The sequence below is a fragment of the Aegilops tauschii genome, chromosome 4, assembly GCF_002575655.3.
Source record: "Aegilops tauschii subsp. strangulata cultivar AL8/78 chromosome 4, Aet v6.0, whole genome shotgun sequence".
Classification (NCBI taxonomy): domain Eukaryota; kingdom Viridiplantae; phylum Streptophyta; class Magnoliopsida; order Poales; family Poaceae; genus Aegilops; species Aegilops tauschii.
Window position 1 is genome coordinate 76,777,464 of NC_053038.3, and position 14,139 is coordinate 76,791,602.

At 44.3% G+C, this 14,139-nt stretch overlaps 2 protein-coding genes across 3 annotated transcripts; both read right to left on the reverse strand.

The window, feature by feature from the left end:
- Nucleotides 1-374: 374 nt before the first annotated feature.
- LOC109752027 (sphinganine C4-monooxygenase 1) lies at nucleotides 375-1,787 on the reverse strand. The gene is made up of 2 exons (XM_020310893.4): nucleotides 1,397-1,787; nucleotides 375-1,302 (listed from the first exon to the last, which is right to left on the reverse strand). The coding sequence occupies exons 1-2, from the start codon at nucleotides 1,628-1,630 to the stop codon at nucleotides 724-726; spliced, it is 813 nt and encodes a 270-aa protein (XP_020166482.3). The 5' UTR covers nucleotides 1,631-1,787; the 3' UTR covers nucleotides 375-723.
- A 1,620-nt stretch (nucleotides 1,788-3,407) lies between these two features.
- Nucleotides 3,408-11,918, reverse strand: LOC109752033 (uncharacterized). 2 transcript variants are annotated; one of them, XM_020310902.4, is made up of 17 exons: nucleotides 11,552-11,918; nucleotides 11,399-11,441; nucleotides 10,767-10,888; nucleotides 10,564-10,671; nucleotides 8,896-9,040; nucleotides 8,157-8,248; nucleotides 7,243-7,336; nucleotides 6,671-7,112; nucleotides 6,441-6,580; nucleotides 5,996-6,330; nucleotides 5,476-5,646; nucleotides 5,057-5,347; nucleotides 4,757-4,937; nucleotides 4,505-4,587; nucleotides 4,298-4,407; nucleotides 4,092-4,203; nucleotides 3,408-3,997 (listed from the first exon to the last, which is right to left on the reverse strand). In XM_020310902.4, exons 1-17 carry the CDS (start codon nucleotides 11,783-11,785, stop codon nucleotides 3,866-3,868), a joined length of 2,835 nt encoding a protein of 944 aa, XP_020166491.1. In that variant the 5' UTR covers nucleotides 11,786-11,918; the 3' UTR covers nucleotides 3,408-3,865. The 2 variants fall into 2 exon arrangements, with proteins under 2 accessions (XP_020166491.1, XP_020166490.1); XM_020310901.4 differs by having other exon boundaries at nucleotides 4,505-4,689.
- Nucleotides 11,919-14,139: the final 2,221 nt, after the last annotated feature.

A 14,139-nucleotide genomic window follows, 5' to 3' on the forward strand; every position in this document is an offset into this window, starting at 1 on the left:
GTCTCTATGGGCTAACGGGTTTGAATCAAGCGTGTTCGAATGGTGGTGCGTAACGGCCCTTTGCAAATTTGACTAAGACCCAGAATGAAATCAATAAAATTTTCAGAAGCTGGAACAAAAACGAAATGAAAAACAGCCAACTGGAGTGTTCTCTCATGTATATCCAAATTCTGTTTTGCATCAACTGAGTATTCTCTCATGGAGTACTGTAAAAGGACTCATAACGAGTGTTCTCTCATGTATATCCAAATTCTGAGAATCAACCAACAACGATGTCAACCAAACAATAGAAATTGAATCATAAGCAGATTTCCCATTGCTTAGGTTCGATTGGAATTTGCTCTGAGCTCGGCAGACCAACTCAATTCAAACAGAACTCTCTGTTTTTTCTAGCAGATTAATTAAACAGACTTCTACACTTTATTGAATGGAATATACAATACATAGAGTGACTCAAAACAAAACAAAAAAACTGAGCACATGCGTGCTATGGTCGGCACTCGGCGCAGCGAGCAAATAGTTTGACTGGCTCACGTCTACCCGCTGACTTCAACACGCACATCTCACTGGCTGCTTCTAGTTTTGTAGCTGCATGCGTGCATGCAAGCCACACGTACATACACATGCAACTTGCTTGCTTATTGACTAATCTACATATAACTATACTCATTAGCACTAGGAGTGGTACGTAGTAACTGCATGCCTGATCGAGCATGCCGTTAACTAATTAGTTGCCTTGGGAGGCGGCAGGGGCTTGAGCACGAGGCCATCGCCGCCCGGCCTCTCCTCGACGGCGTAGGGCATGTGGGTCCCGAACACATGGTCCCACGTCACGAAGAAGAGGTCGGAGAAGTTGTACCGGACGCCGCGCGGCATGTGGTGCACGCCGTGGTACGCGGCGCCGTTCCAGACCGACTGCAGGCGGCGCGGCAGCAGGCACACGCCGCAGTGGTTGTCGATGGCCTTCACGGTGCAGAGGGTGAGGAACACGGCCGTGGCGCGCGGCGACGACGGCGACAGGCCGGTGACGAGGACGGCGAGCGAGGCCCCGGCCGTGTCGGCGATGAGGACCTCGATCGGGTGGCCGTAGATGGCGCCGAACGCGTAGGGCACCACGATGCGGTGGTGCCACGAGTGGAGGTGCCGGTAAATGAACCGGTTGATGTGCGCCAGGCGGTGCCACGCGTACCGGTACGCGTCGAACACCAGCACGGCCACCGCGATCCGGGCGGCCGCCGTCAGGTACACCGCCGCCGGTGAGCCGCCAGCGGCCTTCGCCGTCGCCCCTCTTCCTCCTGTAACCTGTGTATGTATAAGCTCGACGGTCAGCCAGTGCACAGATTAACGACGTGCATGCATGCATGCCGTTAGTAGTATAAATGAGATCAGTACGTACCATGGCGAGCACGGCGAGGGCGGCGAGCTGCATGAGGTGCTGCATGAGGACGTTGAGGATGACGGCGCGCTTGGACACCATGTTCTTGCGGTCCTCCTCGTCCTTGGTGTTGAGCCTGTACTTGTCCATGAGCCGCGACTGCCCCAGCGCCGTGTGCACGCCGGCGTATGCCCAGTACACGGCGATGGGCACGACGGCGGCCACAGTTTCCTCAGAGACCCTCGGCATCTCCATCTCAACAAGCCTCTTCGACCGATCTACGACGTACGTTCCTTTCGTGCGTGTAACTGCAGACGACGTACTATATTGTGTCGATCTTGTGGCTGTGTGAGTAAACCTAGCACGATTTCCCTTGCTTATATACACCCGAGAAGTGAGACGCCATGTGCGTGCGTGCATGCATGCATGCCAGGGTTGAGGAATCAAGCCGTTTGACCGTGCAAGTCGTGGTGTGTGGTTGCCATGTTTGATTGTCGTCGCGGTGGTGTACATGTTTGACGGCGACGTATGTGGGAGTGGGACGTGGATCGGCTTCGAAGCGTGGAGCCCAACGGATTTGTCAAGTCAGTCCGTCGCTCGATCCCATCCCGCCGCCGGCCAGCAGCGACGGTTTCAAAGCCTCCCTTCCTCGCTCTACATACGGAGTTACCATTATTGACTCTTCATCAAATCTTCCGGATGGATATCGCTGCGAGCCGAATTGCTTTCAGCCACGTGAGTATATTTTGTTGTACTTATATAGGAATTTCAAGGGATGCATGCAGAAATATGGACACATCACACCGTTTGTCTTTTCTAGCATGTTCCACCCAAAATTGCTTTAGTAGTCCTATAAGAAATTAAGAATGCGTACACCTACACACATGTACTGTTGATCGACGTCCCCAAGTATGCTCTTGGCTACCGGCCAGATCGTTGCAGCGGCGTACGTAGACCCATTAGGCCATCGTTATTTAGGTAATTGATTGAATTACGGAATTGCTAAATCTCAGTCGACTGAGACTTCAAGTGACAGGACATATAAAAAAGAGAGAGAAAATTATACAAATCTCCATGTAAGTTTTCATGGATAAAGCATCGATTAAGACTTCGTTAAGTCTTAATCGACTGAGATTTAACAGTTTCGTTTTAATTTTTGTTAGGCCTCCTCACACATTAATCTTGACTTCGACCGACGAGGAGGCGACAGCAGCGGCTCCATAAGATGGCGGCTCGATATCCTGGGCAACAACTCTTCATATCGTAGGAAGGGGCTAGCTCCAACTCGTCTACAGGCGTTCGCTTAGTGACGATGTCCGTGTTCTTGTTACATGCTTCCTCGGTCCATTCCCGTCCTTAGCGCTGCCGCCGCCGGCGACGACGTCCGGGTTTCTACCGAGTAGGCAGGCACGCCCCATATCGATCGGGTTGGACGCCCGCGAATGCATCCAACTCAACGACGAGCAAGGACAACTCTCCCGCGAGGCCCAAAGATATTTCTAGCCAGTGAACACTTCGCATCCATTCTATCCCTTTGTTGCATGGCATGTTGGCTATTGCTGGCTAATGTGAATGAGTCGATTCGTGCCAAGATTTTGTTAATTTTCTGAAGAGCCTGGCATCACCGGAGTAATATACCCCTCCATTTCATAATATAGTGCGTCCATGCTTTTAGAGATTTAAGTTTGATTATAAACTTAACCAACGTGAGCAACTGCGGCTCGAAAAGCGCAATGGACATTGGACAGAGGTTGCATCAATTAATTTGGATTAGAGGAAGTGCTAAAAAATGCATGGCTATATTATGACCCAGTGATGAAATAAAATAAGGCATCAACAAAGATACATTCTGCCTATAACATTTTACCGTAACTCTGTTCCTGCCTGGCACACCTATAATTTTGCAAAATCATATGTTAATGTGCTCACATGAACCAAGCACATTATCTAACCTGTGATATCTACAAAACAGGACAAAACAAACAGGAAGGAGGACTTGAACCATATCTAGCAAAAGGAGGACTCAACCATCTCAAGAAAAAGACAGACACAACTATACAAGCATCTAATCAGCATATATTACATTGCCACATCTGTACGGGCATGTTCACATGCTCAGTAATCCAGCATCAAGTCAGTAGAAAATCACACTAATCAAGAAAACAGGTCCGACAGCAAACACACAGGCCAGAGTCTCAGACCGCCTTCTCGGGAAAAGGAAGCACAACAGTCTTGAGTCGCTCTACAAAATTGCAACAGACATATACATCCCACGACAATCTTCTGCTATTGTGCCACCAGCACAAGATGTCTCCTGAGTAGGAAAAAAACCCAGAGTTCATACTCCTACATCCATCTTGCGGACAACGAGGCAGGGAAAGCAGATTCGATGATGTTTCTTTTGATCTCCTGTGTCGGAATCATCGGGCAGCAGATCTCGCTGCAATTAGATAGATGACCAGCTTTGTATCTAACTCAAGACATGCCGTTTCATTTGAGGGAGTCCCATTGATGCCCCATGACTGAACTGTCGGTGCCTGAACTGTCGATGGTCTTTTTTTGAGAACTAACTCTGTCAATGATCTTCTGCATGCCAGTCAAATCTTCTTCATACCCGATGATCTGCATGACAAACCAGAGGTTACATGAGCTGAGCGGTCATGCCAGTTGTGACCTCCCAAGGGAGAAAGTGTTGGTTGTAAGGTACAATGCACACCTGAGAATCTGTCTGCGTTTCGCTGAAAGGTAGATAGGGAGTTGGGACAGGGGCCCGGGTGGAGTCTGGGCTCTTGACATTCTTGCCAGGGGGCATGTGTTGCTTCTGTGGCCTGAAGGGAACACATGGTAAAAGGGAATTATTTGAATGTGCAGGCGAGTGATAAGACAGAAGATACGTTTCCGATGTATAATCATAACAATTACCAGTTATTTGAGCGGGTTTTCATGTCATTGTATAGGGAAGTGAAAGCATTATCTGGCACAGGTTGAGGTTCCTCATCTTGACCTACAACAGAAGCATCAAGTGCAGGATCCTGCATTGGCCGTTAAAAAAGGTGTGAAGTTGCCACTTATATTCAAATTCCTATAAACATGGCATGCTGTGCAAATAGTAAAGTAAGAACCACATACCCTGGATGACTGAGCCAGTAGGTCCTCGAAGTCCTTTATGGAGTCTGCAACACCCAGAGCAGAGCTGCTGTCCGAATGTTTCTCTGTTCGTCCAATGTTTGTAGATGTATCATTAGCCTTGGCTGTTCCGGATCGTCTTCTTTTGTTAACAGAAGAAGCAATTTTCTCCTCACTAACAGAGGAGCCTGCCAAGCTACCATGGTGAGTCTGTGACAAGAAAATATTTTTACAAATTGTGCAATGGACAATTACCTGAGCTGTGTTTTGAACTGCTTCTTGGTACTTGAGGCTCACTAAGTGGCTCAGGGCAATCAAATTTAGAGGTCGTATTGGCGGCTTGTGTCGGAAATTGACTAACAGTGCACATACCGGCATCCTTGTCCTGAGAAGTAGGTGGTTTCGGCTGAAACTGGTCATAAGGGATAATGGTGTCCTGCGATGACAATTTGTTGTGCTGTTAATCAATCCCATACAACCTATATATCATTAATAAGAAAATAATTGGCAGGCAAATTTTGGATATGCTCAAAACTATGCATGAAAAAGGGATACCTGTCTCACACATTCGAAGAGCCACTCTGTGGTAATGGTTGGAATTCTCTTATTATGGTAAGCCTCATACTTTGGACCGCTTGCAAATTTACAGATAAGATGGTTCACTCTTTTCGATGCTTTCTCTGTGAATTTAGCTCCTAGAGTAAGACAGAGGTTCTTAAGCAGAACTCTCTCTTTCTCATCATACTGTGAAACACAGAAACGGAAGTCTTCAAACCCTGGGAATGGGATGCGACACCGCAAAGGAGAGAAGATAGGATGACTTCCAACATCTTGCAAGTGGCCCACCTGTACAAGAATTTGTATGTAAGAACTGGAAGCTTATAGACATTTGCAAGTAGAAGCGCAGGGTATGATGGACCATCTGCTTCTTGAATACAGAGTAAAGAAGCAACCATGAGAACATAAACATGCACCTCAATACATGAGGCTATCCATTGAGTTGAAACAACGGTTGAATGAGAGTAGTCACATTGCATGTTGTTCTGTCCATGGCACTCAATTATGAAATCCACAGCAGTTGCTTGTGCATCATCCACTGCCATAGTGCCTCCCCCTTTTCTGACCCAATCGATTACCTCCGGTCTCTGGTTAAGATGGACATAGGCACTTCATCAACAGGAAAGCAAATAAAGTGGAAAACAAGGAAAATGATGAAAAACAAAGGCACTGAATCGATGAATATGATTAGGCAATTTTAACTCTGTGCACTACACCTAGCAACTTCACTGAAAAGCAATGTCTTCACAAGTTGATGGATCAGCCTCTAATATTAGAAAGTGTGAACACCATATTTACTGTTGGTCTGCTTGTCCCAGTAATACTATTATATAGTAAAGGTTGAAGTAAAAGTCATCCAAGTGGAGAAGTTGACGGCACAAATTAAGAAGTGATACTGGTAAAACAAATTACTAAAATAATTACACCATAGCATACCCGATCATGAGAAAATGAATTTGAGAAACAAAATGTTCTCCCTTCGAAAATATTTGAAGTGGTGCTACTCTGTGAATTCACTGCAGAAGAAGTTGCTTTGCCAGAACTGGTCAATCCATTCTGTTGGCTTGATTTTGCAGACCTAGTTGCTGCTCGGGTATTATTCATGTTTTCATGTTTGCCCATGGCTGGTTTTCTTTCAGATGACGGATCTTTTGCGAGCTGCTTATCATGTGAATCATTGACAGTTGGAACATGGAATATTCCATGTGAACTTTTGGCTGCCTTTGTTTCACGTGTAGCAGCAGATTTTTCCATACCCACAAACGGAAATTCTGAGTTCAGAAGGTAGAAAATGAATATAAAACAAAGTCAGCCAGGACAACATGTTTTTTGGTGACCCATTCAACAATCTGAAATACAACTAAATCTGATGCTTCCGTACCTTTCGAGAGCAACTCGCTAGCCAAATGAGCTGCGGATACTTTGACTTCCGTTTTTATTTTATTGCAGTCTTCCAACCATTTTACCTTTACCACATTTATCACACCCCAAGCAGCAAGGCGTCTTACCTCTTTTTTTTCTCTGCTAAGGCAAATAAGCATCATTAACTGTAACTGCAACCGGTTAATACAGAACTTAGTGTATGCAGAAGAAACGGTGAAATGAACTTACTCCTCTGAAGGTGCACCTAGAATAATATGAGTAAGCCTCTCACTCAACATAACATGCCGGGATCCACCACCATTACGTATCATCATGACTAACCTTGACAACTCTTTCTCCTCAAAACCCACAAGAGAAATTCTGCAATTTGATAAGTACAGATCGTCATCTTCAGCCTCTGAGTCCTCAGCTACATGACTCTCAACCGGCATCTCGTTTGTCTCTTGGACACAAGGTGCACTGACAATATCAGTGTTGCAGATCTTTGAAGCATAACCGGAAGAAACTGGCGCATACTGTGACATTGATACTGAATCATCAACTGATACTGCTGGAACAGATTGAAAACTTGCACTGCTCATTGGGTTCCGTTGCTCTTTAAGGGAGCCCTTTATGCCATTATAGTTAGAAGAACTCTGGCCAATGACATAGGCACTTTCATCTAGATAAGCTGTGTTCCAAAGAAGAAAAAACATGTGGTTACTTTTTATTTTTTTAACCTTACTAGCTCATTTCTATTGGAGAAACAAGACAATATCAGCATCAAAGTCAATGAAACGCCCATGCATCTTGATAATTACCTCTTCGAGCAACAGATTGGTCAACCCATCTCCGATCCACAATGTGAATATTACCCCATTTTTTAGCTACAAGATACTTGTCACCGCCAGGTTCGTAATAACATGTTAAGAAAAGTTCCCTCAAGATTCGATTTCCTGATAAATAATAGAGATACATGTAGCAAACCAGCGCGCTATTTTTGAGAAAGGTGTACGGGAATTGGAGAGCATTTATCGAATGTGAGACAACATGTGCAACCAATTATAAAGCAAAAATTAACTCTGATAGCCTGATGTTTCATATCAGTGTTTCATCACAAACAACAACAACAACAACAACAAAGCCTTTAGTCCCAAACAAGTTGGGGTAGGCTAATATCAGTGTTTAATTGTTGGAATAAATACAACGTGCCTTAAGGAATTTAGAACTAACTTTTCTAGCCTGTTAGCTGAGTACGCTTGCATTCCTGCAACAGAGTATGTGTGCATATACCTCCTACAAACTAAATTGGTGTATGATTTCACTGTCGAGTGCCCAGACAGACCGCTGATTATGAAATTTAGTCACATTTCTGCCGATGTGTCAACAACTCTCATAGGTGCCTCACTCGTAAGACATCTTTACATGCTTACATGTGGCAGACCAAAGCACCAAATCTTTTAATGCAGAACTTAACTGCTTAAAGTGACTGAGACATGAGCAGCATTGAAATTAACTGGAGTAACATCCCTTTTCTGCTCTATTCGCTGTTTTACAGCAGTGTGGGAAACAAATACAGGGTGGAGGATCACATCATTGGTCAATTCACAAGGAGGTATCTCAAAACCTATTCCATTAAAATTCAAAAAGGAAAGAAGCCAGTAAAAATAATTTGTCAATTTGATCAGATGAAATCTCAAACTGAGAGCAAAAGCAGAAAGCACCAAAAGGATATATTTGCAATTAAATGAGTGCACTTCTTTGTAAGATTTGCTGAATACTGGCCACCATTCTGCTCTATTATTTCCATCAACTCCTTCCGTTTATCTGATTAAACAAAAGAAAACGGGGTAAGACAAATGAAGTAAACAAACATCCAACAGGATAAAGCATATATTGCCAGATGTAGTGGTGAAGAGATACTAGTGGTAGCTTCTTCTTAAATGACATGGTTTTAAATAGCGGATAGCGGGCGATATTGCAGGCGCTATGTCCATGTAGCGGAATTATAAAAACACTAGATTATTGTTTATATTTCTAGATCATTAACAAAAAGTAATGACATTTAATTTGAGCAATAGCGGACGCTATTGCGCTAGCGGATGCTATCTCCGCTATTTGAAGATTTGGTGCAACTACTGTTAATAGATTTTCATGGTCAGGGATTTCAAGTAATACCACCATAGACCAATTTTCTGCAACTACTGTTAACATCTGCTGCCGGTCTAAGAACCTTGGCCAAATCAATATTCATTATCATATTTCATTTGGTAAAATTATTCCCACAGTTAACAACTACAAATTTTAATAGAGATGCAAAGTAAAACATATTGGTTGAAAGAAGGTCGAAGTTGCTTCCAGCCTTCCATCGCCGGTTCTAAATACCTGCATCTAGTTTGGTGACATATCTATTCAATGGTTCAACCAAGTAAAAGAATTAACAATGAATCATTCAAGGTTTGTTAGGCATGTACCTGCATCTAGTTTTGTGATGCAAATATTCAACCCAGTAAAAGGAAGAATCCTGTAAGGTTCGTGAGGCACAACACGATGTTCGATCCAGCATTGCTCCAACCAGTTCCTATTGACAATAGGCTTCTTCAGGCTATTCACGGCCCACTGCAGTACACAAAAACATTGAAGCACGTCCCCATTAGTCAGCCCAACAGTATCGATCCTCGCACGATATGACACCACAAAACAATTCTTGCTTCCAGACTAAGGTTAAAGAAGGTAACAGAAATCAGTAACTAGTGTTGCCACCTTTACAGCAAAAGAGCCTCCAAACATAAAGAAACTCTATAGGTGAACTTATAATAGGGAAGCTATACAAACCTGGCATGAAAAAAGCAAACAGCAAAAATATTACAACCAGCCCTAACGAGTTGAACGAAACAGCTCTGCTAAGCATTGAGAATATCAACCTTAAAATGAGCAGTTAAAACAAATAGTATTTTCATCTACGGTTTGCAGCACAGATGATAAAATGCCAACAACCTAGAAACATATTTTGTTTAGGTTGTGGGCTTGTGGGGAGCTAGAGATCAAATAAAATGACAACCATCAGATTTACGGCTTAGTTTGGCATGGTAGCAGCATATAATCTGTTATTTCAGTTTACAATTTTGGTAATATTAATAACCTCTTTTTCTAGCAATCAAATAAATGTCCCATAAAAACGCTGAAATTTTTTTTGACCTAAATACATTCGGCTGCAAAAGCAGCTCCAAACTAGTGATCACGCATGCTAAAAATAAATACAAAAGAAATCATCAGAGGAATCCTTAGAGGATCAAACGAAGGAGATGAAAGAACATGTGTGAGTAGAGATTTTCAGATCCATAAAGAAGATGTACAAAGCTGAGGGGTGTAGCAGAAAAGACTGAAGACGACTACATGGAAAGATGGCTGACTATTTTCATGTTATGTCTCATACACTATTTCTCATTTCCTATTGTCATTCTCACATGCTTCCGTTGCAACTTGCAAGATGCACTGCCACTCATGTGTGCATCAGGCTAAATTGTATCCCCTGCATTGGGTTGATACCTCTATATTTTCAACATTCTCTGATGTGGGCTGTTCAGAAGATGAACTTTGGGTTCGCCAGTTTATAGTTTTCAGTTCTATTATGAAAACTGGGATTACTTGCACAAAAAATAATATACAGTTTGACTCAGGTTCCTTTTAATAAACCAGAGTTATTCTTAGGCTAAAAAACCTAAGAGGATACAAAAGGAGAAATGTGTAAGGTAAATAACAAAGCCAAACAGGGGAGTAGGACACCAGACCAGAATGATGGCAGCAAAAGGACACCTCAAATGAGTATTAGTTTTGGAAGCACCAAGAGCATCGATAAACTAAACTACCACTAAGTACACCATTAAGCAGTACTTCGAACCCTAGCGAAAAAATGAGGATATTTTATGCGCAGTATGTAATATATTAGCCATCTCTATGATAACATTATGAAAGAACTAGTTTTGAACTTTGAGGACTTCACAACTAGATGGGCTACACAGCAAATTAGCAGTCCATATTACCTGTTTGGTAAGCATATTTAGTTTCTCCTACCAAACTGACTGCAACGGCAATTAACAAATGATTTCCATCCCATATTAACAGCTTTCAGCGTAACTTACTTTATATTTGGCAGCCAAGACATCCTTTGCAACGACAAAGTTAACATCCATGGACACTTTAGTCTGCAAAAGACCTCCCATAGCTGTCACTAATTGTTCAATCCTGGCCTGGAAGAACAAAAACAAACTTGAGATACATGCATCATGCGTTAGCTGATGAAGCTGCAACAGGTAGACAAGTTCCGATACGTGATAACACATACCCTCTCATCTTTCTCGAAGCCTGAACAGAGTATAGTAACCCCATCCATTGCAAGACAACAAGTATAAGCTTGTTTAGGCAGGGAACGATGCTCCTTAGCACAGGAAAGGATGCATTGTGGTCCTGTAAAAAAATAAATCTGGTCTTACAATGAACACCAACGCAGAAACTGGTTGTGGAAATACTCCGACCAAACAAAATTGTGTACTACTAGTTTAGTAGGAACCACATCACATTTTTCGCTCTGTATTAACACAAAGCCGTATAGAGTAAATAAAACGTGTGTGACGCTATCTTCATTTTTAACGAGAAAGTTTTAGAGGTTGCATCGAGATTTTTCTGGGTAATGGTCCTCGGTAACTGATGGCAAAGTACCGCGTTGACATCTGCAACATTGAAACATCAAGGTACCAGACTGTGTAAAAGTTTGTAAACTATCTGCTTATATGGAGTAAGGATGCACAAACTCAAAAATCCTAGGAACATGCTCCCCAATGGCAAGGCTGGACAAGCCAGCTAGTGCTGAATTTCACGGGCACCTGAGCTAATTTCGGTGTTTCCACCGGATAGATTTCACAGTCACAGCTTACAACTACACAAGGAAACTAACACTAGCACTGCCAACCGAATTACCTAGCAGATTGCAGCCTTTGTCCTTCAGATCCGCGAACCTCTCCTGCAGAAGACATGGGCGGAAACGGAAGGGGTCAATTAGGGATTCGGTGTTGGCGGAGGTCGCGCCGCGCAGCGCGGCGACGGTGGAGGGGGGGGGGAGGGGGGGCGTACGTGGGAGGAGGAGGAGATGACGTGGTAGTCGAGGGGCCCCGTGCGGGTAGGGTCGGCGCAGAGGAGGACATCGGCGCCGTTGAGGCGGAGCGCGTCGTGAACGGCGTCGAACACCTCGGGGGCCACCAGCTTCCGCGAGAGGAACACGCTGGCGCCCGCGAACGTCGCGGTCCTCCGCCCGCCGCCGGAGGAGGCGGCCGGCGCGGCGGGGGCGGGGGCGTGCGACGGCGTCATCGGGACAGCGTAGAGTGTGGTGGTGGCGGAGGCGGAGGCGGGGGAGCGGGGAGCAGGGGCGGGAAGAGGCGCGGGGGATTTTATTTGGGGTGAGGTGTCGCGGATGGTGAGGCCATGCCACCGCTACCGTTCAATGTGTTTCGAAAAATGAATTTCCCGGGGCCGGGACGGCATGGGCATTCGGTTAAACCCACCGAAGTTCTCCGGTGTAAGAACATATCCGGCCGTTCAGCCCCACGGGCTTGAAATAACATTGTCTGAGGCGCATCGGCAGAAAAATCGATGGAGATGGTCGGATTCCAAGTCGCCGTCCCAAGATCGTCTCAGACATCGATTATGGCCCATTTTTGCGCAATTTGGCCCACTTCTCAGTCCACTTTCGACACACATTGGTCCACTATCAACGCAAATGGACTAATTCGGTCCATATTCGACGTGCTTCGGCACAAATTCAACAGAAGTTATTTTTTATCACATAGTTCATCACAGAAAATCAATACAAATCAAATTGTTCAATAAATCAATACAAATCATACAAATTCAACATTTTTTATCACATTTTTTAAAAAAAAACATATAATTCAACAAATAGTTCAACAAATAAATACTAATATTTCATCACACATCGAGTTAGGCATTGCCCTTGAGCCTCCATAAGTGCTTCACCAGATCCTGCTGAAGTTGTTGATGCACCTGTGGGTCTCGAATCTCCTGACACATATTAAGAAAGGCAGTCCGGTTGCCGGTAGCTGGTGATCAACTTGAGCAAGAGGACCCTGCCTGTAATACGGTTCAGTGTCAAACACTGACTCTTCCCGTTCGCTCTCAATAATCATGTTGTGCAAGATGACACAACAAGTCATGACCTCCCACATTTGATCTTTCGACCAGGTCTGAGCGGGGTACCGGACAACAGCAAATCGAGATTGGAGCACACCAAATGTCCGTTCAACATCCTTCCTGCAAGCCTCTTGAACTTCGCAAAATGGGAGTTCTTGCCTCCTGGCACAGGGTTTGAGACAGTCTTCACAAATGTGAATCATCTCGGATAGATGTCATCTGCTAGGTAGTATCCCTTATTGTAGTGTCGCCCATTGACCTCGAAGTTCATCATAGAAGAATGACCTTCAACAAACTTGGCAAAGACAGGGGAGCCCTGCAGTACGTTGATGTCATTGTGAGTTCTTGGCATATCAAAGAAGGAGTGCCAAATCCAGAGGTCGTGTGTGGCCACTGCCTCAAGTACCACACTGCAATCGTCTTTGGCGCCTTTGTACATCCCCTGCCAAGCAAATGGACAGTTTTTCCATTTCCAATGCATGCAGTCGATACTTCCAAGCATCCCAGGAAATCCTCTTATTGCATTCTGTGCTATGATCCGAGCAGTGTCTTCGGCATTGGGTGATCGCAAGTATTGCGGTCCAAACACTACCACCACTACCTACAGAACTTGTACAAACACGCAATGGTTGTGGACTCGGCCATGCATCCATAGTCTTCCAGTGAATCACCGGGAACTCCGTATGCAAGCATCCTCATAGTTGTCTGATATGTCTCCAACATATATATAATTTGTACTTGTTCCACGTTGTTATATTATCATTCTTGGATATTTTTACTAGGGGTGGGCATAAAAACCGATGAACCGAAGCTGATACCGAAAAAACCGAATTTTCGGTTTTTCTTGCTGCTACAGTAAATTTCGGTTTTCATCTTTGTTAACCGAATTAAATTCGGCAGCTTCGGTTTAATACCGATTCACCGAAGCAGAAACCGAAGTAATCAACGAACAGTAGAAAGATTAGCCTCTCGGTGCCCACGTAGCTTTTTTATTTTTTTGTGGGAACGGTGCCCACGTAGCTAGCCAAGGTACGAGTCAGTGGCCGCAAGCACGTGTACGTGGGCTGACCACACGTACGTGGTAGTACACTATGAAGGCCCAGTATTCTTGTGAATGGCATCTCGCAGCCCGTGTCGCTCTTCGCTAAAAAAGGCAGTGGCGTGCGAGTGTTCGACCAGGGTAACTTTAGTCCCACATCGCTTGGCTAAGGAAAAAAGGTGGGGACTTGCGGCTATATAAGAAGGTGCTCTGACCATATTTGTTGAACGCAAGGTCCATTCGGTATTAACCGAATACCACACTGAATCAGTCGGTTAACCGAATTTTCGGTTTCCTATTTTATGTTTGAATTTTCAGTTTCTAGTTCTGCAAACCGAATTTGAATAAAAACTAAACGGTAGAAACGGAAAATTCGGTTTATACCGAACGCCCACCCCTAATTTTTACAATCATTTTATAGCAACTTTATATCATTTTTGGGGACTAACCTATTGACATAGTACCCAGTGTCAGT

What these genes read in the sequence shown, in the direction of transcription:
- LOC109752027 (XM_020310893.4), bottom strand. Translation starts at nt 1,630, where the DNA reads ATGGAGATGCCGAGGGTCTCTGAGGAAACTGTGGCCGCCGTCGTGCCC. An exon ending in CCCTCGCCGTGCTCGCCATG is followed by an intron (nt 1,303 to 1,396) that starts GTACGTACTGAT and finishes ATACATACACAG; the next exon opens with GTTACAGGAGGAAGAGGGGC.
- LOC109752033 (XM_020310901.4), bottom strand. Translation starts at nt 11,785, where the DNA reads ATGACGCCGTCGCACGCCCCCGCCCCCGCCGCGCCGGCCGCCTCCTCC. An exon ending in CCAATCTGTTGCTCGAAGAG is followed by an intron (nt 7,113 to 7,242) that starts GTAATTATCAAG and finishes TTTGGAACACAG; the next exon opens with CTTATCTAGATGAAAGTGCC. An exon ending in GGATAGCCTCATGTATTGAG is followed by an intron (nt 5,348 to 5,475) that starts GTGCATGTTTAT and finishes ATTCTTGTACAG; the next exon opens with GTGGGCCACTTGCAAGATGT.